Source organism: Ursus americanus, chromosome 31 (genome assembly GCF_024610735.1).
Source record: "Ursus americanus isolate L20-20 chromosome 31, mUrsAme1.1.p, whole genome shotgun sequence".
NCBI classification, from domain to species: Eukaryota; Metazoa; Chordata; class Mammalia; order Carnivora; family Ursidae; genus Ursus; species Ursus americanus.
In genome coordinates this window covers 7,477,165-7,503,273 of record NC_142157.1, presented here as the reverse complement: position 1 = coordinate 7,503,273, position 26,109 = coordinate 7,477,165, and the positions used below count along the sequence as shown (strand labels likewise).

The following is a 26,109-nucleotide window of genomic DNA, read 5'->3' as shown; positions in this document are numbered from 1 at the left end:
TCATTATATTGAAATTTTCTTATGAAGTTAATTTTTAGAATCATTTAAGGTTGTACTACACACTTTGAATCCTAGATCTTTTGTTTTTCTTGCATATAGAAATACATTCCTCATCTTTTATTATTGCAGATAAGAATATCAAATCCATTCTCCTCTGTATTTCCATTGATAATTTAAGGTTCAGTGTATATATCAATATTTACAAGAAATTTTTTTTCCTAAGGGAGGAGGGAAATGTCTTGGGGATTGTGTTGACAGTTTAGAAAATGGAAACAGAGACAGACAGACAAATCAACTCAGAACAGGTTGGGCAGTAGTTCTATGGAAATCTTCCATTTTGCCTGGATGACAATGTGTTAAAAATGTGTGCCTGATGATATGCATAACAGATTATACCTTTATACATCTATTTGCTGGTGAGAAAAGGATGCAATGTTCAGATCTTCAGTATTAAGAAATGCTTTTGCAAACAAGAGGAGATTTATTCTTTATATATCAATATTATTATATCTTTATATCACATCAGTGATATTAAAGACTGTCATGTAGAATGCTACCAACATCCTTATTATCAAAGCTGTTGAAATACATGCTCATAAGTATACTATTATACTCTGTGTTTTAACACAGTGATGACTAGAAAAAATCTTTAATCAAAAGTGGATAACAAATGATGCAAATTTAGCAAGATTTATAAAATATATTTAGGTTGTTTTTGATAATTTACCAAAGAATGGGGATTGGCCAAATCATCATTATTTTCTGTGTGACTATAGACTGACTTTCATAGACTTTCTATCCTCTTCCTCCTTTTTTCTCCTTTTCTTCCTCCTCCCCTCTGCCTCCTCCTTTTCCTCTTCTTTTCTTTTATCATTCAAACAAATATCAGGCCTTGAAAGTATGCCTGTTTCCACTTCTAGAGGTACTTGTTTGGCTGATGTGAGCTTGAACAGTATTGCTTGCATACTTTTCTAGTATTTTTGATTCTTGTTCCCCCTCAGCAGAAGTATTATGGTGTTATGCAATGACAGTCCTTTGTGGTTGTGGGAGCCAATATAAGTGGGGAAAGCTTGAGTGTGTTTATATGGTTATAAATAAACTTTGTATTATATGCTTTGTATTGTATTTAAGGCCTTGTTCTTGATATTGCCACACATTTTCTCTCTTGTTATAATAGGATCACTTGCCTGTGTAGAATCAAGTGATTAATGATATCCCCTAATAAACATTTCAAAATCTTTGAAAATATTTTACTTTCTATATATAGCTATGTGGTAATATTAGTGGCAGGAGTGGTGATTTGTGTATAGCTGCAGGTATGTTTGTAAAAAAGCATCAATTATATTATGTACTTGGACAATTGTTATGCTTCAATGGCTGAAAAATGACAACAGTACTCTAGGATCTGTCTTCAAAAATATTTTCCAGAAGAGTGTTAGACTATTTTATAACTAGTCATTTTAAATTCAAAAACCTAATAAAACCAAAAAATCATGTTTGAGGTTGAGATATCATCCTTAATTTAGGACAGGCAGCCACCTATTCTCTTTACTTTAATATTGGAATCCATTTTATAACACTACTACAAAAGTCTGTTTGTCATAAATTATATAGCCATCAATTATCTTACACTTTTATTCTCAGAATTGTCCTCCATACCCCTCTTTTTATAATCTAAAACCTGGTGTTTGAAATTTATCCTAAAGTGACAGATTAGGATGGGTGACAATAGCTACATTGTAAAATTTTGCATCTGTGTGACCAAAATTCAAATTATTTTAGGTGCTGCAATAAACCTTAGGTAAATTATACTAACTGGAGTAATAGCTGTATAAAACAAAGAACCATCAAACTCTGTTGCATTTGATAGAGCTAGAAAAGCTATGTTAAATTCTATAAAACATAGGTAGTTGGACCATTTAAATTATCATCTAAATTGGAATGTTGGGACTAACATACACTGAGACCGTGCAGACAAACCATGACATATAGTTACCCTAGTTCTGGAACCCTAATAAGCTGATCCTGCCAACTGGTGAAGAATAAATACTTATTACCTTGAAGAAAACTAACTCAGAGCTTGAAAATTGACTCTTGTGGAAGACAGTGATCTTGTAATATTAAAACTGCTATAGAGAAATTTTCATTTTTATTTTCATTCTGAAAGAAATTGTGGAAAAATAACTGGGACAAATGTGACTAAAGGGCATCCTCTAAAACATCTTGTGCTCTACTTTGACCAAATACTTTTTGTTCTGTGCCTGTTATGATCTTGAATAGCTCTTATGTTAAGTATTTTAAATGTCACTTAATTCTGTACATCTATTTTAAATCCCAAAAGATATATTATCTTCAACTTATCTAGCAGCAACTTCATATTTGAATTACCACTAATTAATGAATAATTGATTGCTTATTTAATATTCTTATAGATTATGAAAATGATTCTTCAGTTACAAATAAAAATTTTTCTTCACATAATCTAATACCAGATGTTTTGTAATTCTAAAGCTCAGAGAAGAAAAGAGCTAGCTCTGCTATTTCAGATCTTTCACAGATCCTAACGTCTCAAGATGGATCAGCTTTTTTAAGGAGTTCAAATGAAGGTTCAGCTGATAAAGACCTACCCCATATACTTCCATTAAAGACCCATGATAAATCATTAACAAGACTATTATCAAACGAAGAAATTGAAGATTTACTGTCTGTCAAAACATCACTTCAAGGGAGTGAAACAGCAACAGCATCATTCATTTCACATAAAAGAAAGCCAATGGGTAGTGACATCTCAAAGGTAAGATACAGTATAATAATTTGAAAGCTGTTTACTTTGAATTGCTAGACTCCTTTAATATTTTAAGCAAATGTTAATTAAAACTCATTAATATTTTCTTATTTGAAAGGAATAAAAAGTTTGCCATTTAATACAATCTGTTTTATATTTAGGATCTTTAAAGTAATATTTGAGAATCAGTGATATTAACATAAAAAATTCTAAGCTGTATTGACAAAGAAGTTGTGGCTTAGAGTTTTAATGATAAAATATACACAATTCCTAGCTGAGACAGGGAAATTTTCATTTTGGGTTCATCTAGAAAAAATATTTTTATATAGTAAGGTAATTGTGAAAACATAGTTTTTTTGAAATGATTTTATGTACCTTAAACAAGGGCTAGAAAATTATCAGAATTGCTTTTGTTAAGGCAGTATTTGATTAGGAAACTCTTAAAGCAAAAATGCTGGGGAAAAAGAAATGATAAAAAGGCTGTATATATTTGACATATATGTACAATATACTTTTATAATAGAATTTATTAAAGTGACCTTAAAAATAATTTCATGAGCCATTTGAGTTAGTCTAGAGATTGAATCAGACTGAAATATAAATCTAAAGTAGAATCATAATCCTTATTAACATGATTTATTTGGAATTATTTAGAAGGAGAATCACAATATAGTTTGGGTTCCCTCCACATAAGTGTTCCCAAATGTTTCAGATCCCTTCATTGTTCTTGTGTTTTTATTTGATGCATTCAGGATATAAAAGTAAAACATTTATGCATTGGCATTGTAGATATGAGTAAAAATTCTTGCTCTGAGAGAAGGTAGAGTTCCAAGATATATAATTTGAAATTATTATTATAACTTTTGTCATTAAGGCTGCTGTTGTAGAAGAGAAATTACGAACTAAGACTGAAAAACAAACTTACCAAGAAGCAAGAGAATTTCAAGGTAAAAAGATTTTCTATTTTGTAAGATAAAAATGTGAATGATTATGTGTTCCCATGGTATAATCATAAATAAATGAAGAGAGAACATTATTAAATCTGGAAATAACTCCTTAGACAGTCATCACATAATATGGAAATATATTGACCAGTATGCAAAAATTAATTTGATGAGTTAACATTACATTACCCAGAGTTTATTTCAACTAAGATCTGTGTAAAAGGGAAGTGATTGCTTTGCCTTAACCAAATAACAGTATTTGACATTATGAATTCTGAACATATCACGCCAAAAATTCCTCAGGGTACAGCAGGAGAAAGGTGATTTGTGGTATAAATAATAGATTATTTAGGTGTTTTATATAATATGTTTTAAAACAGGGTGCCTGGGTGGCTCAGTTGGTTAAGCGACTGACTCTTGATTTCAGCTCAGGTCATGATCTCAGGGTCCTGAGATTGAACCCTCCATGGCGCTCTGTGCTGGGGGTGGAGCCTGATTAAGATTCTCCCTTTGCTCCCCCTGCCAACTTGAGGGTGTTCCCTCTCTCTCTTAAAAAAATATGTATGTATGTGTGTATGTGTATACTAAATGATAAATTTGTTCTTCCTTTCCAACACATGTAACTTTTATAATCAACCCATATCTTCCAACATTGGCTTGAACTTTCTAAATAAAATTAAATGATTGTGATGTAAAGTGCAAGAGAATTACTCTTCTATTGTGCTTTGAGTTGAGAGTTCCTCTACTGTTTCACCTATGTTACCAGGTTATCTGAGATAAATATTCCTTATTATGATCAGGCTGTTTTCTTTTATTCAAAGTTTATTACAAATTTTAACCAGCAGTTAGCCAGAATTTAATCAATCCACTAAAATTTTTTATTGTGGTAAAATTTGTATAACATGAAATTTGCCATTTTAATTATCTTTTAAGTGTACAATTCAGTGGCATTAATGACATTCACAATGTTGTGCAACCATCACTCCCTCTATATCCACAACTTTTCATTACCCTGAAAAAAAATTCATTAAGCAATAACTCCCATTCCTGCCCCTATCCAGCCCCTGGTAACCTCTAATTTACTTTTTATCTCTATGAATGTGCCTATTTCATATGAGTGAAATCATACAACATTTGTCCTTTTGTATCTGACCTATTTCACTTAGCATAATGTTTTTAAGTTTCATCCATGATGTGTCAGAACTTCATTGTTTGATGGTTGAATAAGATTCCATTGCATATCTATCATCTATCTATCTATCTATCTATCTATCTATCTATCTATCTATCTAATCTATCTATCATCTATCATCTATCTATATCTATCATCTATCACCTATCTATCTGTCTATCAATCATCTATCATCTATCTATATCTATCATCTATCTATCATCTATCTATCTATCACATTTTGTTTATCCATTTACCTGCTGATTCACATTTGGGTTGTTTCTGTCTTTTGGCTATTGTCAATAATGCTGCAATGAACATGGTGTATGGGTAGCTGTTTAAATCTGTTTTCAATTATTTTGGGTAGGAGTGTAATTGCTGGATAATATGATAATTCTAATTTTAGCTTTTTGAGTAACTGCCCAACTGTTTTCCACAGTGTGTGCACCATTTTATATTTCCACCAGAAATATAGAAGGATAAACATTCTTGCCAACACTTGTTTTCTTTGCTCTTTTAATTATAATGGTTCTAGTAGGTATGAAATATATCTTATTGCGATTTTGATTTGCATTTCCCAATTATTGAAGATGTGAAGCATTTTTTTAATGTGCTTATTGGTCATTTGTATATCTTCTTTGGAAAAAAATGTCTATTCAACTCCTTCACCCAGTTTATAATTGGTTTGTTAGTCTTTTTGTTGTGAGTTGTAGAGGTTCTTTATATATTCTGGATATTAAACCTTTTGTCAGATGTATGGTTTACAAATATTCCCTCTCATTCTGTAGGTTATCTTTTTACTTTCTTGAAAATGTCCTTTGATGCATAAAAATAATTTTATGAAGCTCAATTTATCTGTTTCTTATTTTGTTATTATGCTTTTAGTGTCAATATCTGAGAATCAATGGCCAAATCTAAGATAAGAGATTTACCCTTATGCTTTCTTCTAAAAGATTTATGGTTTTAGCTCTTATATTTAGGTCATTAATACATTTTGAGTTTATTTTTGTATGGTATGAAGTAGTGATCCATACAACTTAATTTTTTGTTTTTGCCTGTGGATATTGAGTTGTTCCAGCATTGTTTGTTGAAGAGGCTTTTCTTTTTCTGCTGAATTGTGTTGGCACTCTAGTAAAAAACCAGTCAACCCCATGTATAGGTTTATTTCTGGGCTCTCAATTGTATTCCACTGGTGTATATGTCTACCCATATGTCAATATCATATTGTTTTGATTTGCTTTAGCTTTGTAGTAAGTTTGGAAATGGGGAAATGTGAGTTCTTAATTTTTGTCTTTTTCAACACCACTTTGGCTATTTTCGTCCTCCTGCAACTAAATATGAATTTTAGGATCAAATCTTTTCATTTTTTCAAATAGGCCTTTGGGATTTCCTAGAGAATGCACTCAATCTGTAGATCACCTTGGGAAGTATTGTCATCTTAATAGTATTAAGTCCCCCAATTCATGAACCCAGAATGCCTTTCCACCTTATTTAGGTCTTATTTAGTTTATTATAGCAATATTTGATAGTTTTCAGTGTATAATTCTTGGGTAATATGAATTCCTAAGTATTTTATTCTTTCTGATATATAGTGATAGAATTTTTTAAAATTTCATTTTCAAATTACTTATTGCTGGTGTTTAGAAATACAACTGATTTTGCATGCTGATCTTGAATCCTGAATCTTTGCTAAATTTAACTTTAATATTTCTGTGTGAAATCTTTGGAATTTTCTAAATATATGATCATGTCATCTGTGAATAAAGATAGTTTTACTCCTTTTCCAATTTGGATACCTTTTATTTCTTTTTATTTTCTAACTGCTCTTGCTCAAACTTCTACTACATTGTTGAATAGTACTGGTAAAAACAGACAATGTCTGTTTTCTGTTCTTATGGAGGAATCATTCATTCTTTCACCATTGAGTAGAATGTTAGCTGTGGGTTTCATAAATGTCATTTGTCATGTCCAGTTGGTGTATAGTGTTGTTCAAGTCCTATATTTATTTATGGATCTTTAATATGCTTGTTTGCTTCATATATTTTGGGGTTCTTTTTTGTGTGTGCATATGTTCATATGTGTTATATATTCTTGACAAATGACCCTTTTGTCAACATATAATGTGATTCTTTGTCTCTTGCAACAGTTTTTAAACTATTTAAAGTCTATCTCGTTTGATATTAATAAAGCCACCTGTATTAGTGTTCTCCAGAAAAACAGAACAACATATTTTTGTCAACATATAATGTTTCTTTGTCTCTTGCAACAGTTTTTAAACAGTTTTAAAGTCTATCTCGTTTGATATTAATAAAGCCACCTGTATTAGTGTTCTCCAGAAAAACAGAACAAATAGGATATCGATATCTATATATAGATATATAAAAGGAGATTTATTGTAATAATTGGCACATGCAGTTACGAAGGCCAAGGAGTCCCATTATTCACTGTCTGCAAGCTGGAGAACCAGGAAAACTGGGAGTGTAATTCAGTCTGAGCTCGATGTCCACCCTGGGTTCTTTTTTTTTTCCCCAGTGAAGGAATGATAGACTTAGAAGAGACCTTTCAGTGTGGTGTTGCCCTGGCCTGAGGGAGGGGCACTGTGGTCAGTGTGTAACCACTTCTCTTATTCTTCTAATGTCGTCTGTCTTGGTCTCTGTAATGCTTTAGCTTCATCCCCATGTTTTAGGATTTTCTCACTGGTGTCTATGAATAATTATTTGTCCTTCTTATGAGGGAGAGCAAGGTCAAGAATGACCTATGTTGCCATCTTGGTGATGTCACTCATTTTAATTGTTTCTTTTGCAGTGTAGAAGTTTTTAAGTTGGATGTAGTTCCACTTACTGATTTTTTCTTTTGTTGCTTGTCCTTTTGATGTCAAATCCAAAAAAATCATTGGTAGGCCAGTGTTGAGGAGTTCCTTTTTTCCCTATGTTTTCTTTTAGGAGTTTTATAGTATCAGATCTTATGTTTAAATCTTTGATCCATTTTGAGTTAATTTTTGTGAGATGTTGAAGTTAGGGATATAATTTCATTTTGTTTGCCTGTGGTTATCTGGTTTTCCTAGCACCATTTGTTGAAGAGACAATCATTTCCCCATTGGATGTTCTTGTCTCCCTTGTCAAATATTAGAGGACCATATAGGCAGAGGTTTAATTCTGCATTTTCTATTCCATTGGCCTATATATATTTTTTATGCCAGACTGTACTATTTTATTTACTATAGCTTTGTAGTATAATTTGAATCAGGAAGTGTGATGCCTCTTCTTTCTCATGATTGTTTCGCTATTGGAGTTCTTTTGTGGTTCCATACAAATTGTAGGATTGTTGTATCTATTTCTATGAAAAATTACATTGGAATTTTGGTAAAGTTTGCATTGAATCTATAGATAGTTCTGGATAGCATGGATATTTAAACAATATTGACTCCTCTGATTCATAAACATGGATTTCCCTTCCATTTGTTTGTATCTTCTTCAATTTCTTTCAACAACTTCTTGTAGTTTTAATTGCACATATTTTTTACTTCCTTGGTTAAATTTTCTTCTAGGTGTTTTATGATTTTCAATGCATTGTAAATAGGATAGTTTACTTTATTTCTTTTTCAGATGTTTCACTATTAGCATACAGAACTGTAACTGACTTCTGTGTATTGATTTTACATCCTGCAGCTTTACTAAATTCATTGATCATATTCCACGGTTTTTAGTTTTGGGGATTTTCAATATATAATTGACCCTTGAACAATGAAGGGGTGGGACACCAAACCCCTGTGCAGTAAAAAATCTGTGTATAACTTTTGACTCCCTCAAAACTTAACTGTTAATGGCTTACTGTTGACCAGAAGCCTTACAAATAACATGAACAGCCAATTAATACATATTTTATATGATATATATACTGTATTCTTACAATAAAGCAAGCTAGAGAAAAGAAAATGTGAAGAAAATCATAAGGAAGAGAAAATACATTTATATCACCGCATTTATAAAAAAAATCTGCATATAAGTTGACCCATGCAGTTCAAGCCATGTTGTTCAAGGGTCAACTGTACAAAATCTTATCATCTGCAAATAATGAAAATTTTAATTCTTACTTTCCTATTTGGATGCCTTTTATTTCTTTTTCATGCTTGATTGCCCTAGCTAGGACTTCTAGTATTGTGTTGAATATGGGTATACTTGTATTGTTCCTGATCTTAGAGGAAAAGCTTTACATTTTTCTTCATTGAGTATAATGTTAACTGTGGGTTTGTCATATGTTGACTTATGTGCCTTCTATACCTAAGCTTCTATGCCTAAGCTTTGAGAGTTTTTATCATGAAAGAATGTTGTATTTTGCCAAATGCTTTTTCCACATCTATTAAAGTGATCTTATGATTTTTATTTTTCATTCTATTAAATGAACTGTGATATATCACAATTATTGATTTATGAATGATGAACTATCCCTGTATCTCAGGGATAAATTGCACTTGGTCATAGTTCATGATCGTTTTAATGAGTTCTTGAATTTGGTTTGATAATATTTTGTTGTCAGTTTTACATCTGTATTCTTCTGGAGAATTAGTCTGTAGTTTTCTTGTACTGTCCGTATCTGGCATTTGGAATCAGGTAATACTAGACTCCTACAATGAGTTTGGAAGTGTTTCTGCCTCCTCTAATTCTTGAAAGAGTTTGGGGATGATTGGCATTTGTTTTTCTTTAAATGTTTTATATAATTCACCACTTAAACCATCTGGTTGTGGGGTTTTCTGTGTTGGGAGGTTTTTGATTACTATTTTAGTATCCTTTTTATTGGTCTCTCAAATTTTCTGTCTCTTCCTGCTTCAGTCTTGGTAGGCTGTATAATTCTAGGAACTTATTTATTTCTTCTAGTTATCTAATTGGTTGGCTTATAATTCTTCATAGTATTCTTTTATGATCCTATGGATTTCTGTACTGTCAGTTGAATTACTCCTCTTTCATTTCTGATTTTATTTATCATTCTTTTTTTCTTAATCTTGCTAAAGGTTTGTCAATTTTGTTTATCTTTTGGAAAAAACTACTGTTTGTTGATTTCTTCTATTGTTTTTCTGGCCTGTATTTCATCTGTTTTCATTCTTACCTTTATTATTTCCTCACTTCAGCTATGTTTGGGATTAATTTGTTCTAGTTCTTTGAGGTGCAAAATTAGATCATTTATTTGCTATCTTCCCAATTTCTTAAAGAGTTGACCCTTGAACAACATGAGTTTGAACTTCATGGGTCTACTTATATGCAGACTTTTTTGACAAATGCAATATAGTACCATATATGTATTTTCCTTATGATTCTAAAAGTTTTAAAATTCCAGTTAGTTAACATACAGTATAATATTAATTTCAGATGTTCAGTATAGTGATTCATACATCATCCAGTGTTCATCACAAGTGCCCTCCTTAATCCCTGTCACCTATCCACCTGCCCACCTCCCTTCTGGTAACCATCAGTTTGTTCTCTATAGGTAAGAGTCTTTTTCTTGGTTTTCCTCTGGCTGTGTTTTCCCCTTTGCTTGTTTGTTTTGTTTCTTAAATTACATATGTGAGTGAAATCATATGGTATTTGTCTTTCTTTCTCTTATTGACTTATTTTGCTTAGCATAATACTCTCTAGATCCAACAATGTCATTGCAAATGGCAAGATTTCATTCTTTTTTATAGCTGAATAATATTCCATGGTGTGTGTGTGTGTGTGTGTGTGTGTGTACACACATATTACATTTTCTTTATCCATTTATCAGTTGATGGACACTTGGGCTGTTTCCATAGTTTGGCTATTGTAGATAATGCTGCTATCTGTTAAGTCCACTTGGTCCAGTGTGTCATTCAAAGCCATTGGATCCTTTTTGATTTTTCTATTTAGATGATCTGTCCATTGATGTAAGTGGGGGCTTAAAATCCCCTACTATTATTATAATATTAGTAGTAGTTCCTTTATGTTTGTTATTAATTGTTTTATGTATTTGGGTGTTCCTATGTTGAGGGCATAAATTTTTACAATTGTTAGATCTTCTTGTTGGATTGTTCCTTTTATAATTATGTAGTGTCTTTGTCTTTTGTTACAGTCTTTGTTTTAAAGTCTATTTTGTCTGATATAAATATTGTAACTCCAGCATTCTTTTTCACATCCATTTGCATGATAGATTATTTTACATCCCCTCACTTTCCATCTGCAAGTATCTTTAGGTCTAAAATGAGTCTCTTGTAGGCAGCATAAGGTCTCTGTATGTGTGTGTGTGTGTGTGTGTGTGTGTGTGTGTGTGTGTGTGTTTAACCCATTCTGTCACTCTGTGTCTTTTGGTTACTGTGTTTGGTCCATTTACATTCGAAGTCATTGTATTTGTATTTATTGCTATTTTGTTACTTATTTTGTGGTTATTTATGTAGTTTTTCTCTGATCCTTTCTTCTCTTGCTCTCTCATGGTTTGCTGGTTTACTTTAGTGATATACTTGGGTTCTTTTCTCTTTATTCTTTGCATATCTATTAGTGTTCTTTTTTGAATTTAAAATAAGAAGTATATTAATTAAAGACATTTTTTAACAATACAGGAAGCTTTTAAAAACAGTGGAATTTTTTTCATTTTTAAAAAACATTTTTTATAATTCCAAAAATAATTTTGGCAGTCATGGGGAAGGGTGGAGGCACTTATTTCAGGGTCTCTGATTAGTGCCTTCTGTCTAGTTTAGTCAGGTAAGTAAAGGTTCATAAGGGACATGATTTAAGAAATCAAGGTGACAAAATAAAATTAGCCTGGGATCATACCATCTAAATAAATTTCAAGAGCCAAGATACATAATTAAACTATACTCATAAGATCCTACTCTTAGTAATAGAAATACCTAGTATATGCAATATAAAAATAATTCTTACCATTTATTTAACACCTATCATTTGCCAGGCACGGTGCTAAATATTTTATAAACATGATTTCTAATTCTAAAAACCATTCTTAGGTAGATGGTTAAAGCTGTTTTTTGGAACAGAAGAAGAAAATTAAGCTTATTAAAGTTTAATGACTCCTCTAAGGCCATATAGCTGGTAGGTGTTAGAACTTGGTTTGACTCCAAGTTTTTCTTCCACACAACATCTACTGTATAGAAAATTAGCAGAACAAATTGCTGTTATTATTATTTTTAAAGATTTTATTTATCTATCTATATCTATCTATCTATCATCTATTTATTTAGCATGAGCAGGGGGAGAAGGAGAGTGAGACCTTAAGCAGACTCCGGGCTGAGTGCAGAGCCCTCTGCAGGGCTCAATCTCAGGATCCTGAGATCATGACCTGAACTGAAATCAAGTGTCAGAACCTTAACTGACTGAGCCACCTAGGTGTCCCTGTTGCTATTATTTTATCCAAATTTCATTTGTAAAATCCCATCCATGGCCTAACATTCTGATATGGCAATATGTAATTTTCATCATATTAATAAATAATGAAGAAAATTCATTGTGTTCTTATTATGAGTTTGGAAAACAGTGTTGTCACGGATAACAATAAGCTATTCTTTAAAAAAATTTTTTTTTATTTATTTTTATTTTAATTCAATTAGCCAAGGTATAGTACATCAACAACAAGCTATTCTTGTCCTGAGTTCCAACAATTTAGAAGCTGTTACTCAAAACCAAAAGCTCTCTGATTCAATATAAAACACAGTATTCTATTTAGTCACAAACGCAAAGGTCTGAAACGCCATTTTTTGAGCCATTTCTGCATGAGTCCAGCCTACTTTCATCCATAAATAATATTAAACTAAGAAGTCCTTGAAGCAGTTACATTGTTGAAAGAATTCAACATTATGCTAGAGCCTACACAGACACAGGAAACAAAGCAAGGTCCTTCCACATAGCATAAGTCTTTACAATGATTTCGTCTTAAATCAGTGTCTCACATATTCTCCAATGTCTGCTTGGTGAAATACCAGAATCACCATGGAGTCTACTTTCCTACAGTCTTGTGCAGACTTTGCTGCCACCCCAAAATTCAAAGGTATGTCTGCCATGGAGCGTACCACCTCTCCTTGGTGCCAACAAATATTTTCAATGGTTCAGCCCAGCCTATATTTCAACACATGGTTCCCATACAGGAAGGACTGCTCTGCTCCAGGCTTTATCCACACTTTATACTTGGCATAGGATGCAAGGTAATCCAGAACTGTGATGTGCAACTGGATCTTGTGAGTCTTAGTGAGGTACCCTATGACACTAGCTTGTCCCCAGAGATGTTGGCGGCCAACTTCAGGATCTTCTCATTCATATAGTACACCTAGTTGTTGTGCAGCCCGAAACAGTAGGTACCATTGGACCTGTTGACCAGGAGCTGAAGATTCTCTCAAATGTATTTCACTATCATTTCAAACATTATGCGGGTCTCTTATTTAATCAAAGGCCGCATTTTCCCACTGGGTTACAACACTGAATCTACATTCCTCAGCGGCCATAAACAGAACTATTAGTGGTTTTTGACGTGTGGTTAGGACATCTTCTGTATGTAGCAGTCTATATTATGTTGATGGTCACATAAGTTTGAACCCATTCTTTACTCCTCTCCCACCCATGTTTTAGATATATGGAGTCATATTTTACATTATTTTATTTTGTTAATTCTTTGGCTGATTTTTTTTTTACAGAAAGCTTATTTTAACAGATTTTGTTTTCTGCTTTTCATACTCTTACTTATAGTCCTTCCTTTCCACTCAAAAAGTCCTTGTTAATATTTCTTTTAGGGCTGGTTTAGTGGTCATGAACTCCTTTAGTTTTTGTTTGTCTGAGAAACTCTATCTCTTCTTCTATTCTGAACAATAGCCTGGCTGGAGGGGGTGGAGCTTGGTGTAAGAAAGTTAAGTAGTGAATGCCTGCAGTGCTGGTTCCCATAGGTGGCAATGTGTTTATGCTGGGGGTGGGGGATGGGGCAAATGGCACTTGCCAGCTCCTTTGTTCTGGGAGAAGTCCCTCAGCAAACTCTGAGATTAGTAACTAACTCTCCCTCCCATAAGCCCTTGGCACTTTTCAAACTGCTGCTACCAAGCTGTATGTCCATGGGCTGTTTGCTAAGCTGGATATTTAAAGGTGGAGACTCAGCTTCCAGTTGCCCTCCAAGCTCTCTTAGAACCCAGCCTGCTGATTTTTAAAATTCCAGGCTTTAAGTCCCACTGGTTTCCAGCAGCTCATGTGTGGGCTTTCAGATGGAGTTTACAATGCATCAGTGGGAATTGAATCCATTTTATGCCCTCTAAGAATCCTTTTTGCCACTCATGTGATCTTTTCCTTCTCATCATCATGGAACTCCTTCTTCACTATATGTATACTGTAAGAGAGAACTGATTCTCTTTGGTAGTGTCCCATAGAGCTGGGGGAACACAAGTCTTCTGTTCCTATGAATTTGAAGCTTTGGTATTCTTTTACAACATTCCTCTGGCTATTTGTGGTCTTTTCTGGTTCTATACACATTTTAGGATTGTTTGTTCCAGCTCTTTGAAAAATGCCAGTGGTATTTTAATAGTGGTGATATTGAAAGTGTAGATTGCTCTGAGCAGCATAGACATTTTAACAATGTTTTTTCTTCCAATCCATGAGCACAGAATGTTTTCCCATTTCTTTGTGTCTTCCTCAATTTCTTTCATAAGTGTTCTGTAGTTTCTAGAGTATAGATACTTTACCTCTTTGGTTAGATTTATTTCTAGGTATCTTATGGTTTTTGGTGCTATTGTAAATGGAATCTACTCCTTAATTTCTTTTTCTACAGTTACATTGTTAGTGTATAGAAATGCAAGTGATTTCTGTGCATTGATTTTGTATTCTGCCACATTGCTAAATTGCTGTATGAGTTCTAGTAATTTTGGGATGGAGTCTTTTGGGTTTTCCACATAAAGTATCATGTCATCTGCAAAGAGTGAGAGTTTGACTTATTCTTTGCCAGTTTGAATGCCTTTTATTTCTTTTTGTTGTCTGATTGCTGAGGCTAGGACTTCTAGTACTATGTTGAATAGAAGAGGTGAGAGTGGGATTCCCTGTCGTGTTCCTGACCATAAAGGAAAAGCTCTCAGCTTTTCCCCACTGAAAATGATATTTGCTGTGGTTTTTTCATAGATGGCTTTTTATGATATTGAGGTATGTTCTCTCCATCCCTACACTCTGAAGAGTTTTAATCAGTAGAGGATGTTGTATTTTGTCAAAGGCTTTTTCTGAGACTGTTGAGAGGATCATATGGTTCTTGTCCATTCTTTTATTAATATTATGTATCATGTTAGTTGATATGTGAATGTTGAACCATCCTTGCATCCCAGGAATAAATCCCACCTGGTCATGGTGAATAATCCTTTGAATGTACTGTTCGATCCTACTGGCTGGGATCTTGTTGAGTATTTTGTTATCCATGTTCATCAGTGATATTGGCCCATAATTCTCCTTTTTGATGGGGTCTTTTGTCTGGTTTAATGCTGGCCTCATAAAACTTTGGAAGTTTTCCTTCTGTTTCTATATTTTGAAACAGCTTCAGTAGAATAGGTACTATTTCTTTTTAAATGTTTGGTAGAATTCCCCTGGGAAGCCATCTGGCCCTGGACTCTTGTTGTTTGGTTGGGTTTTGATTCCCAATTCAATTTCTTTAGTGGTTATTGGTCTATTCAGATTGTCTATTTCATCCTGTTTCAGTCTTGGTAGTTTATAAGTTTCCAGGAAGGCATCCATTTCTTCCACATTGCTTAATTTGTTGGTATATAGGTGTTGGTAATAATTTCTAATAATTGTTTGGTGTTAATTGTGATCTCTTCCCTTTCTTTCATGATTTTATTAATTTGGGTCCTTTCCCTTTTCTTTTGGATAAGTCTGGCCAGAGGTTTATTGATCTTATTAATTGCTTTAAAGAACCAGCTTCTAGTTTTGTTGATCTGTTCTACTGTTCCTCTGGTTTCTATTTCATTGATCTCTGCTCTATCTTATTTCTTTTCTCTTATATGGTTTACGTTTTACTTGCTGTCCTTTCTCCAGCTCCTTTAGGTGTAAGGTTAGCTTGTGTATCTGGTATTTCTTTTAATGTTTTGAGAGAAGCTTAGATGGCTATGTATTTCCCCCTTAGAACCGCCTTTGTGGTATCCCATAGTTTTGGACTGATGTGTTTTCATTCTCATTAGTTTCCGTGAATTGTTTAAGTTTTTCTTTAATTTCCTGGTTGACCCAATCATCCTTTAGCAAGATGCTCTCTAACTTCTAAGTGTTTGAATTCCTTCCAATTTTTTTCTTGTGATTGAGTTCCAGTTTCAAAGCATTGTGGTCTGATAATATGCAGGGAATAATTTAAATCTTTGGTATTGGTTGAGACCTGATTTGTGACCCAGTATGTGGTCTATTCTGGGGAAAGTTCCATGTGCACTCAAAAAGAATTGAGTATTCTGTTGTTTTCGGGTGGGATGTTCTGTATATATTTACGAAGTCCATCTGGTCCATTGTGTCATTCAAAGCTCTTGTTTCACTGTTGATCTCCTGCTTAAATGATCTGTCCATCATTTTGAGAGGAGTGTTGAGGCCTCCTATTATTCATGTATTATTATCAATATGATTATTTTGATTAATAGCTAGCTGGTTTATGTTGTTCGCTGCTCCCATGTTGGGCACATAGATATTTACAATTGTTAGTTCTTCTTGTTGGGTAGACCCTTTAAGTATGATATAGTGTCCCTCCACTTCTCTTACTACATTCTTTGGCTTAAAATCTAATTTGTCTGATAGGAGAATTGCTACCCCAGCTTTCTTTTGAGGTCCATTAGTATGGTAAATGGTTCTCCATCTCCGCACTTTTAATCTGGAGTTTTCTTTAGGTTCAAAATGAGTCTCTTGTAGACAGTGTATGGATGGGTCCTGTCTTTTTATCCAATATGAAACCCTGTGTCATTTCATGGGAGCATTTAGGCCGTTCACATTGAGAATAACTATTGAAAGATATGAAATTAGTGCCATCATATTGCCTGTAAAGTCCCTGTTTCTATAGATTGTCTCTGTAAATTTCTGGTCTATATTACTCTTGGGGGTCTTTCTTCTTTTATAGAATCCCCCCTAATAGGGGGGATTGGCTTGGTGGTCACATTTACTTTCAGTTTCTGCTGGTCCTGGAAGTTCTTTGTCTCTCTGTCCATTCTGAATGACAGCCTTGCTGGATAGAGTATTCTTGGCTGCATATTCTTCTCATTTATTACCCTGAATATATCTTGCCAGCCCCTCTGGCTTGCCAGGACTCTGTGAGGGTCTGACATTATTCTGATGTTCCTCCCTCCGTACATAAGAAATCTCTTCCCACTAGCTGCTTTCAGGATAGCTTCCTTGGCTCTAAGATTATAAGTTTCACTATTATATGCTAGGGTGTTGGTCTATTTTTATTGATCTTGGGAGGGGTCCTCTCTGCCTCTTGGACATGAACGCTTGTTTCCTTCACTAGATTAGGGAAGTTCTCACCTATGATTTGCTCAAATATACCTTCTAGTCCTCTCTCTCTCTCCAGCCCCTCAGAGATCCCATTCTGATATTGGAACTTTGCATGGTGTCATTGATCTCTCTAACTCTGTTCTCATGGTCTTCTAGCTGCCTATCCCTACCCTTCTCAGCTTCCTACCTATCAGTTTATCTTCTAGATCATTAATTTATTCCTCTACCTCATTTATCCTGGCTGTTAGAGTATCCAGTTTAGACTGCATCTCATTCATAGCATTTTTAAGGTCGGCCTGATTAGATCTCATTTCTGCCCTTAGAGGTTCCATATTGTCACTAATGCTTTTCTCAAGCCTAGCTATTGACTTCATAATTGCTACCCTGAAGTCTATCTCTGACATCTTGCTTATAGCCATATCCATTAGATCTGTAGCAGAGGACATTGTCTCTGGTTCTTTTCTTTGTTGGGAGTTCCTCCCCCTAGTCATTCTGTTACAGGATAGTTGAGGGAATGTACAGGGTCCAAAATATCAACCAGGAACCAAGCAATATGTACCCTAGGAAAATCCAGAGTGGTCAGAAGCCACCACTGAAAAAAACAAAGCCAAAATGAAAAGCAAGAATAAAAGTTATAAAATTAAAAATATTTTTTAAAATTAAAAACAAACAAAAAAAGGCAGTGAGGGGTAGGGGGCGTTCATGTAGACAAAGTAGAGTGTTTCAGTTGTTCCTAGGTGTATTTTGGTCTGTTTGTTAGTAGACACTACTTCCCAAAATTATGGGCAAACTAAAACTTGTATATATATAAAGGCAATACTGAGTAGGGAAAAAAGGACTAAAATGAGGCATATGCATATATATATGTGTGTGTGTGTGTGTGTGTGTGTGTGAAAAATTACAAGTTAAAAAGCCACTATGAAATATGTCAACATATTATTATTATTTTTTAATGATTTTATTTATTTATTTGACAGAGAGCTAGAGAGCACAAGTAGGCAGAGCGACAGGCAGAGGGAGCGGGAGAAACAGGCTTTCTGCTGAGCAGGGAGCCAGATGCAGGGCTCAATCCCAGGACCCTGGGATCATGACCTGAGCCAAAGGCAGCCGCTTAACTGACTGAGCCACCCTGGCGCCCCATAAGTTGATATATTAAACATCTAGTTAAGTGAGAAAAAGGTAAAAAGAAAAAAAAACAGAGAAGCATAATAGAAAAAATGTAAAGAAAAAGAGAGTTGTATTAAAAAAAAAAAAAAAGCTGTGAGGCAACGCCTGGAGCTAAATATACTATTTTCCCCTGGTGTTGGGATTTTACACTTCTTGTGGGTCCATATGGTTGTCATCCTCTTGTTTTTCCAGCCTGTTTTCTGGGGGAGGGGCCTGCCCCACTGTTTCTCAGTCAACCCTGATTGGGCAGAGTTGCCCTGCCCCCTGTTGGGATGGATTCAGTGGAAACCAGTCTTTTGAGCTTTTGTTCTCTGGTGGCTTTCCATGCCTCTTTCAAGGGTCAGAGCAAAAATGGTCACACCCAAACCTCTGGCCAGAGCAGAGAAATTGCAGTCTGCTCTCTTCACTAACCCCTCCCCCCAGAACAAACAGTCTCCATTTCTGCATGCACCGCTGAAAACCACAACCTCCCATGGTGCGCACTCATACTGACTCTCTTAGAGGTAGTCTCAGGGGCCTGGCATGTCCCTGCCCTTTGTACTTCTAAAAACGTGCATGGCTATGGGTTTGCATGTGCACCGCAGCTCCTGGATCCTATTGGGGACAGCTCTAAAGTACTATCCTGGACACTACCAGTCTGTGAGTTTTTGCCTGGTCTCTGGCATAGGATGCTTTTGGGCTCAGATGTTTTATCACCTTCTAGGAGCCAGCTTATGGAGCCTCCCTCCCCCTTCTGTTTATCTTCTGATATCTCTGCAGATTCTTCTCTGCAGACTCACAATTCCACCCTCCCTACCTTGTGACAGGTGGTATTTTTCTGCTTATAGAGATCCACATACATATTCTCACATCTCAGGCTGATTTCATGGGTGTTCAGAATGGTTTGGCAGATATCCAGCTAAATTCAGGAGACTGGTTGAAATGGGGTCCCCTACTCCTTTGCCATCTTGCTTCTACCCCCTTTCTTTCATTATTGTATTAATTTGGGTCCTTTCTCTTCTCATTTCGATAGGTCTGGACACAGGTTTATTGATCTTATTAATTGTTTCAAAGAACAAACTACTAGTTTTGTCTATCTGTTCTACTGTTTTTCTGGTTTCTATTTCGTTGATTTCTGTTCTAATCTTTATTATTTCTCTTCTTCTGCTCTGTTTAGGCTTTATTTGCTGTTCCTTCTTCAGCTCCTTTAGGTGTAAGGTTAGCTTGTGCATTTGGGATTTTTCTACTTTTTTGAGACAGGCTTGGTTGGCTATGTATTTCCCTCCTAAGACCACTTTTGCAGTATCCCACAGATTTTGAACCAATGTGTTTTCATTCTCATAGTTTCCATGAATTTTTTAAGTTCTTTAATTTCCTGGTTGACCCAGTCATTCTTTAGCAGGATGCTCTTTAACTTCCAAGCGTTGATCTCCTTCCAAATTTCCTCTTGTGATTGGGTTCCAGTTTCAAAGGACTGTGGTCTAAAAATATGTAGGGAATAATCTCAGCCTTTTAGTATCAGTTGAGGTCTGCTTTGTGACTCAGTATTTGGTCTTCTGGAGAAAGTTCCATATGTACTTCAGAAGAATGAATATTCAATTGTTTTAAAATGGAATGTTTTGTATACATCTGTGAAGTCCATCTGGTCCAGTGTGTCCTTTGAAGCCCTTGTTTCTTTGTTGATCTTCTGCTTAGATGATCTTTCCGTTGTGAATGGGGTGTTGAACTCCCCTACTATTAATGTATTATTATCAATATGTTTCTTTACTTTGGTTATTAATTGGTTTATGTTTTAAATATGACATATTGGGAGAAGTTAAGATGGCAGAGGGGTAGGGGTCCCCTTTTTCAGCTGGTCCCCTGAGTTGAGCTGGATAGGTACGAGACCATCCTGAACATCCACGGAATCAGCCTGAGACACGGGAAGATATATCTGGATCTCTACAAATGAACATCTCCAGCGATGAGTATTGAGGTACGAAGCGGGGAACCATGAAGCCACACACAGATATCGGGAGATAAACGGAAGGGGGAGGGAGCCACTGTGTTTGGGCGCAGGGAAGCGGTAGCCACCTGCACTGGGGAGTGGGCGGACTCTCGGACCGGCACCCACGAGAGAGCAGACTGAGACCGTGAGCCGGGGAACGTGAGCGACCGGTCTGAAAACCGGAGCTCCTGAGTGCGTGAACCACACTGAAACAGAGCTTCGGAGCGCGTGGGGGTGGCTGGTGGCTGGTGGTGTTAGAAACACAAAGGACAGAGATGTGCCAGCCCTGGAAGTAAGGGCTGGGATGCTGGCTGTGGGGCACACATCCCAGGACGCTGCAGGATTGAGCAGCACCAACAGAAGCAGAGTTAAAGTGGCCAGAACACCAGCGGAGAGTGGTCTGCAATCCCTCTGTTCTGAGACAGAGGCTGAGATTTGGCTACTGCTGATCTGACTTTCAGAAGAGGAACAGCAAACCGCCAGGGAAAGCCACCAGAGAACAAAAGCCTGGAAATACCGGCACACAGTGTGCCCATCCCCATCCCTCACAGGGGACACAGAAACTCTACCCAAAGAGGGTTGCCTGAGTATCTGGGCGGCAGGCCCCTCCCCCAGAAGGTAGGCTGAAAAATCAAGAAGCCCACATCCTTAAGGTCCCTATAAAACAAGGGCACACGGCCTGGGTCCTGGACAATAATTTGGGCTCTGGACAACCCTGCAACCTCTCCTCATCTGAATGACGAGAAGGAGAAATCCCTCCCAGCAAAGAAAAGACAATGAGTCTGTGGCCTCTGCCACAGAACTAATGGATATGGATAAAACCAAATTATCAGAAATGGAGTTCAGAGTAACAATGGTCAAGATGATGTGTAGACTTGAAAAAAGTATTAACAAAAATATTAATGAGAATATAGAATCTCTAAGGGTGGAAATGAGAGCAAATCTGGCAGAAACTAAAAATTCTAAATCAAATGCAGTCAAAACTAGATGCTCTGACACCAGGGTGAATGAGACAGAAGAACGTATCGGTGAATTGGAGGATGGGTTAGTAGAAGCGAAAGCTAAAATAGAAACTTGGCTCAAAAAAAATCCAATCTCAAGAATGTAGGTTACGGGAGATTACTGACTCAATGAAACGTTTCAATGTCAGAATCATCAGCATCCCCGAGGGAGTGGAGAAAAACAGAGGTCTAGAAGAGATATTTGAACAAATTGTAGCTGAAAACTTCCCTAATCTAGCAAAGGAAACAAGCATTCGTGTCCAAGAGGCAGAGAGGACCCCTCCCAAGCTCAACCATGACAAACCTATGCCACATCACATCATAGTGCAATTCGCAAATATTAGATCCAAGGATACAGTATTGAAAGTGACCAGGGCATGGGGCGCCTGGGTGGCGCAGTCGTTAAGCGTCTGCCTTCGGCTCAGGGTGTGATCCCGGCATTCTGGGATTGAGCCCCACATCAGGCGCCTCCGCTATGAGCCTGCTTCTTCCTCTCCCACTCCCCCTGCTTGTGTTCCCTCTCTCGCTGGCTGCCTCTCTCTGTCAAATAAATGAATATTTGGAAAAAAAAGAAAAAAGAAATCCTTCCCTGCCCCCAGGGGTGAAGGATATTCTCCAAAAAAAAAAAAAAAAAAATGACCGGGGCAAAGAACTCTCTCACGGACCAAGGCAAAGGTATCAGAATTATGTGATACAGAACAGAAAGTCACAATCTATAGAAACAAAGACTGTACTGGCAACATGGCATCATTAAAATCATATCTCTCAATAATCAGTCTCAATGTAAGTGGCCTAAATGCTCCCATAATGCCACAGGGTTGCAGATTGGATAAAAAGACATGACCCATCCATTTGCTGTCTACAAGAGACTCATTTTGAACCTAAAAATACATCCAGACTGAAAGATGGAATACCATCTTTCACACCAATGGACCTCAAAAGAAAGCTGGGGTAGCAATTGTCATATCAGACTGATTGGATTTTAAACTAAAGACTATAGTTAGAGATACAGAAGGGCACTATATTATTCTTAAAGGATGTATCCAACAAGTTGATATGACAATTATAAATATATATGCCCCCAACAGGGGAGCAGCAAGATACACAAGCCAACTCTTAACCAGAATAAATAGACATATAGATAAAAATATGTTAATAGTAGGGGACCTCAACACTCCATATCAGCAGTAGACAGATCACCTAAGCAGAAAATCTGCAAAGAAACAATAGCTTTGAATGCAATACTAGACGAGTCGGACCTCATAGATATATATAGAACACTACACCCCAGAACCAAAGAATACTCATTCTATTCTAATGCCCATGGAACATTCTCAAGAATAGATCATGTTCTGGGTCACAAAACAGGTCTCAACTGATACGAAAAGACTGAAATTATTCCCTGCATATTCTCAGACCACAACGCTTTGAAATTGGAATTCAACAACAAGGAAAAATTTGGAAGAAACTCAAACACTTGGAGACTGAGAACCATCCTGCTCAAGAATGATTCGATAAACCAGGAAATCAAAAATCAATTTAAACAATTTATGGAGACCAACGAGAATGAAAATACAATGGTCCAAAACCTATGGGACACTGCAAAGGCAGTCCTAAGGGGAAAATACATAGCCATCCAAGCCTCACTCAAAAGAATAGAAAAATCTAAAATGCAGTTTTTATATTCTCACCTCAAGAACCTGGAACAGCAACAGAGGAACAGGCCTGATCCATGCACAAAAAAGCAGTTGATCAAGATTAGAGCAGAGATCAATGAATTAGAACCAGGAACACAGTGGAGCAGATCAACAGAACTAGAAGCTGGTTCTTTGAAAGAATAAATAAAATTGACAAACCACTGGCAAGACTTACCCAAAAGAATAGAGAAAGGACCCAAATTAATAAAATTATGAATGAAAAGGGAGAGGTCACAACAAACACCAATGAAATTGGAAGGATTATTAGAAACTTTTATCAACAGCTTTATGCCAATAAATTAAGCAATCTGGAAGAGATGGAATCCTTCCTGGAAACCTATAAACTACCAAGACTGAAACAGGAAGAAATTGATTTTTTAAACAGACCAATTCATTACGAAGAGGTTGAAACAGTGATTAAAAACCTTCCAGAAAACAAAACCCCAGGGCCTGATGGTTTTCCCAGGGAATTCTACCAAACATTCAAAGAAGAAATAATACCCATTCTCCTAAAGCTATTTCAAAAAGTAGAAACAGAAGGAAAGCTACCAAACTCATTCTATGAGGCCAATATTACCTTGATCCCCAAACCAGTCAAAGACCCATCAAAAAGGAGAATTACAGACCGATTTCCCTAATGAATATGGACGCCAAAATTCTCAACAAGATCTTGGCTAATAGGATCCAACAGTACATTAAAAGGATTATCCATCATGACCAAGTGGGATTCATCCCTGGAATGCAAGGGTGCTTCAACATCAGCAAATCTGTGTGATAGACTCTATCAACAAGAAAAGAGCCAAAAATCATATGATCCTCTCAATAGATGCAGAAAAAGCATTTGACAAAATACAGCATCCTTTCCTGATTAAAACCCTTCAGAGTGTAGGGATAGAGGGTACATTCCTCAATTTCATAAAAACTATCTATGAAAAGCCTACAGCAAATATCATTCTCAATAGGGAAAAGCTGGAAGCCTTTCCCTTAAGATTAGGAACACGACAAGGATCCCCACTCTCGCCATTATTATTCAACATAGTACTAGAAGTCCTTGAAACAGCAATCAGACAACAAAAAGGGATAAAAAGTATCCAAATCGGCAAAGAAGAAGGCAAACTGTCTCTCTTCGGAGATGACATGATACTCTCTATGGAACACCCAAAAGAATCCACTCCTAAACTACTAGAACTTATAGAGAAATTCAGTAATGGATGAAAGACCTAGATGTGAGACAGGAATCCATCAAAATCCTGGAGGAGAGCATAGGCAGCAACCTCTACGACATCGGCCACAGCAACCTTTTTCATGACACATCTCCAAAGGCAAGAGAAACAAAAGATAAAATGAACCTGTGGGACTTCACCAAGATAAAAGTTTCTTCACAGCCAAGGAAACAGTCAAAAAAACTAAGAGGCAGCCCACGGAATGGGAGAAGATATTTGCAAATGATACTACAGATAAAAGACTGGTATCCAAGATTTACAAAGAACTTCTCAAACTCAATACATGAGAAACAAATAAACAAATCATAAAATGGGCAGAAGATATGAACACTTTTCCAGTGAAGATATACAAATGGCTAACAGACACATGAAAAAATGTTCAAAATCATTAGCCATCAGGGAAATTCAAATCAAAACTACACTAAGATACCACCTTATACCAGTTAGAATGGCAAAAATTGACAAGGCAAGAAACAACAATTGTTGGAGAGGATGTGGAGAAAGGGGATCCCTCTTACGTTGTTGGTGGGAATGCAAGTTGTTACAGCCACTCTGGAGAACAGTGTGGAGGTCCCTCAAAAAGTTAAAAATTGAGCTACCCTATGATCCAGCCATTGCACTACTGGGTATTTACCCCAAAGATCCAGATGTAGTGAAGAGAAGGGCCATATGCACCCCAATGTTCATAGCAGCATTGTCCACAATAACTAAATCATGCAGGGAGCCGAGATGCCGTTCAATAGATTACTGGATTAAGAAGATGTGGTCCATATATACAATGGAATATTACTCAGCTATCAGAAAGAATGATTTCTCAACATTTGCTGCAACATGGACGGCACTGGAGGAGATAATGCTAAGTGAAATAAGTCAAGCAGAGAAAGACAATTATCATACGGTTTGTCTCATCTATGGAACATAAGAACTAGGAAGATCGGTAGGGGAAGAAAGGGATAAAGAAAAGGGTAATCAGAAGGGGGAATGAAGCATGAGAGACTATGGACTCTGAAAAACAAACTGAGGGCTTCAGAGGGGAGGGGGGTGGGGGAATGGGATAGACTGGTGATGGGTAGTAAGGAGGGCACATATTGTATGGTGCACTGGGTGTTATACACAACTAATGAATCCTCGAACCTTGCATCAGAAACCAGGGATATACTGTATGGTGACTAACATAATGTAATAAAAAAAAACATTAAAAAAAAAAAGAAATGCAACTGATTTCTGTGCATTGATTTTGTATCCTGCCATGTTGCTGAATTGCTGTATGAGTTCTAGTAATTTGTGGTGGATTCTTTTGGGTTTTCCATATAAAGTATCATGTCATCTGTGAAGAGAGAGAGTTTGACTTCTTCTTTGCCAATTTGAATGCCTTTTATTTCTTTTTGTTGTCTGATTGCTGAGGCTAGGACTTCTATTACTATGTTAAACAATAATGGTGAGAATGGCATCACAGGTTTTCCCCATTGAAAATGATATTTGCAAACTGAGGGCCTCAGAGGGGAGGGGGACGGGGGAATGGGATAGACCGGTGATGGGCAGTAAGGTGGGCACGTATTGCATGGTGCACTGGGTGTTATACGCAACTAATGAACCATCAAACTTTACATCAGAAACCAGGGATGTACTGTATGGTGACTAACATAATAGAATAAAAAAACATTAAAAAAATAAAATAATTATTTTAAAAAATGATATTTGCTTTTGGGCTTTTCATAAAT

General features: G+C 36.2%; 1 protein-coding gene and 1 pseudogene across 1 annotated transcript in view; one reads left to right on the top strand and one right to left on the bottom strand.

Moving 5' to 3' along the window:
* Positions 1-26,109, top strand: part of CCDC7 (coiled-coil domain containing 7) — a 337,092-nt gene that overhangs the window by 154,051 nt on the left and 156,932 nt on the right. Inside the window, exons 17-18 of the mRNA XM_087857885.1 lie at positions 2,512-2,794; positions 3,660-3,732. Of these exons, the coding sequence (XP_087714011.1) occupies positions 2,512-2,794; positions 3,660-3,732 (356 nt within the window). The remainder of the gene's footprint in view (positions 1-2,511; positions 2,795-3,659; positions 3,733-26,109) is intronic.
* On the bottom strand, positions 12,798-13,312 carry LOC123784878 (60S ribosome subunit biogenesis protein NIP7 homolog; annotated as a pseudogene).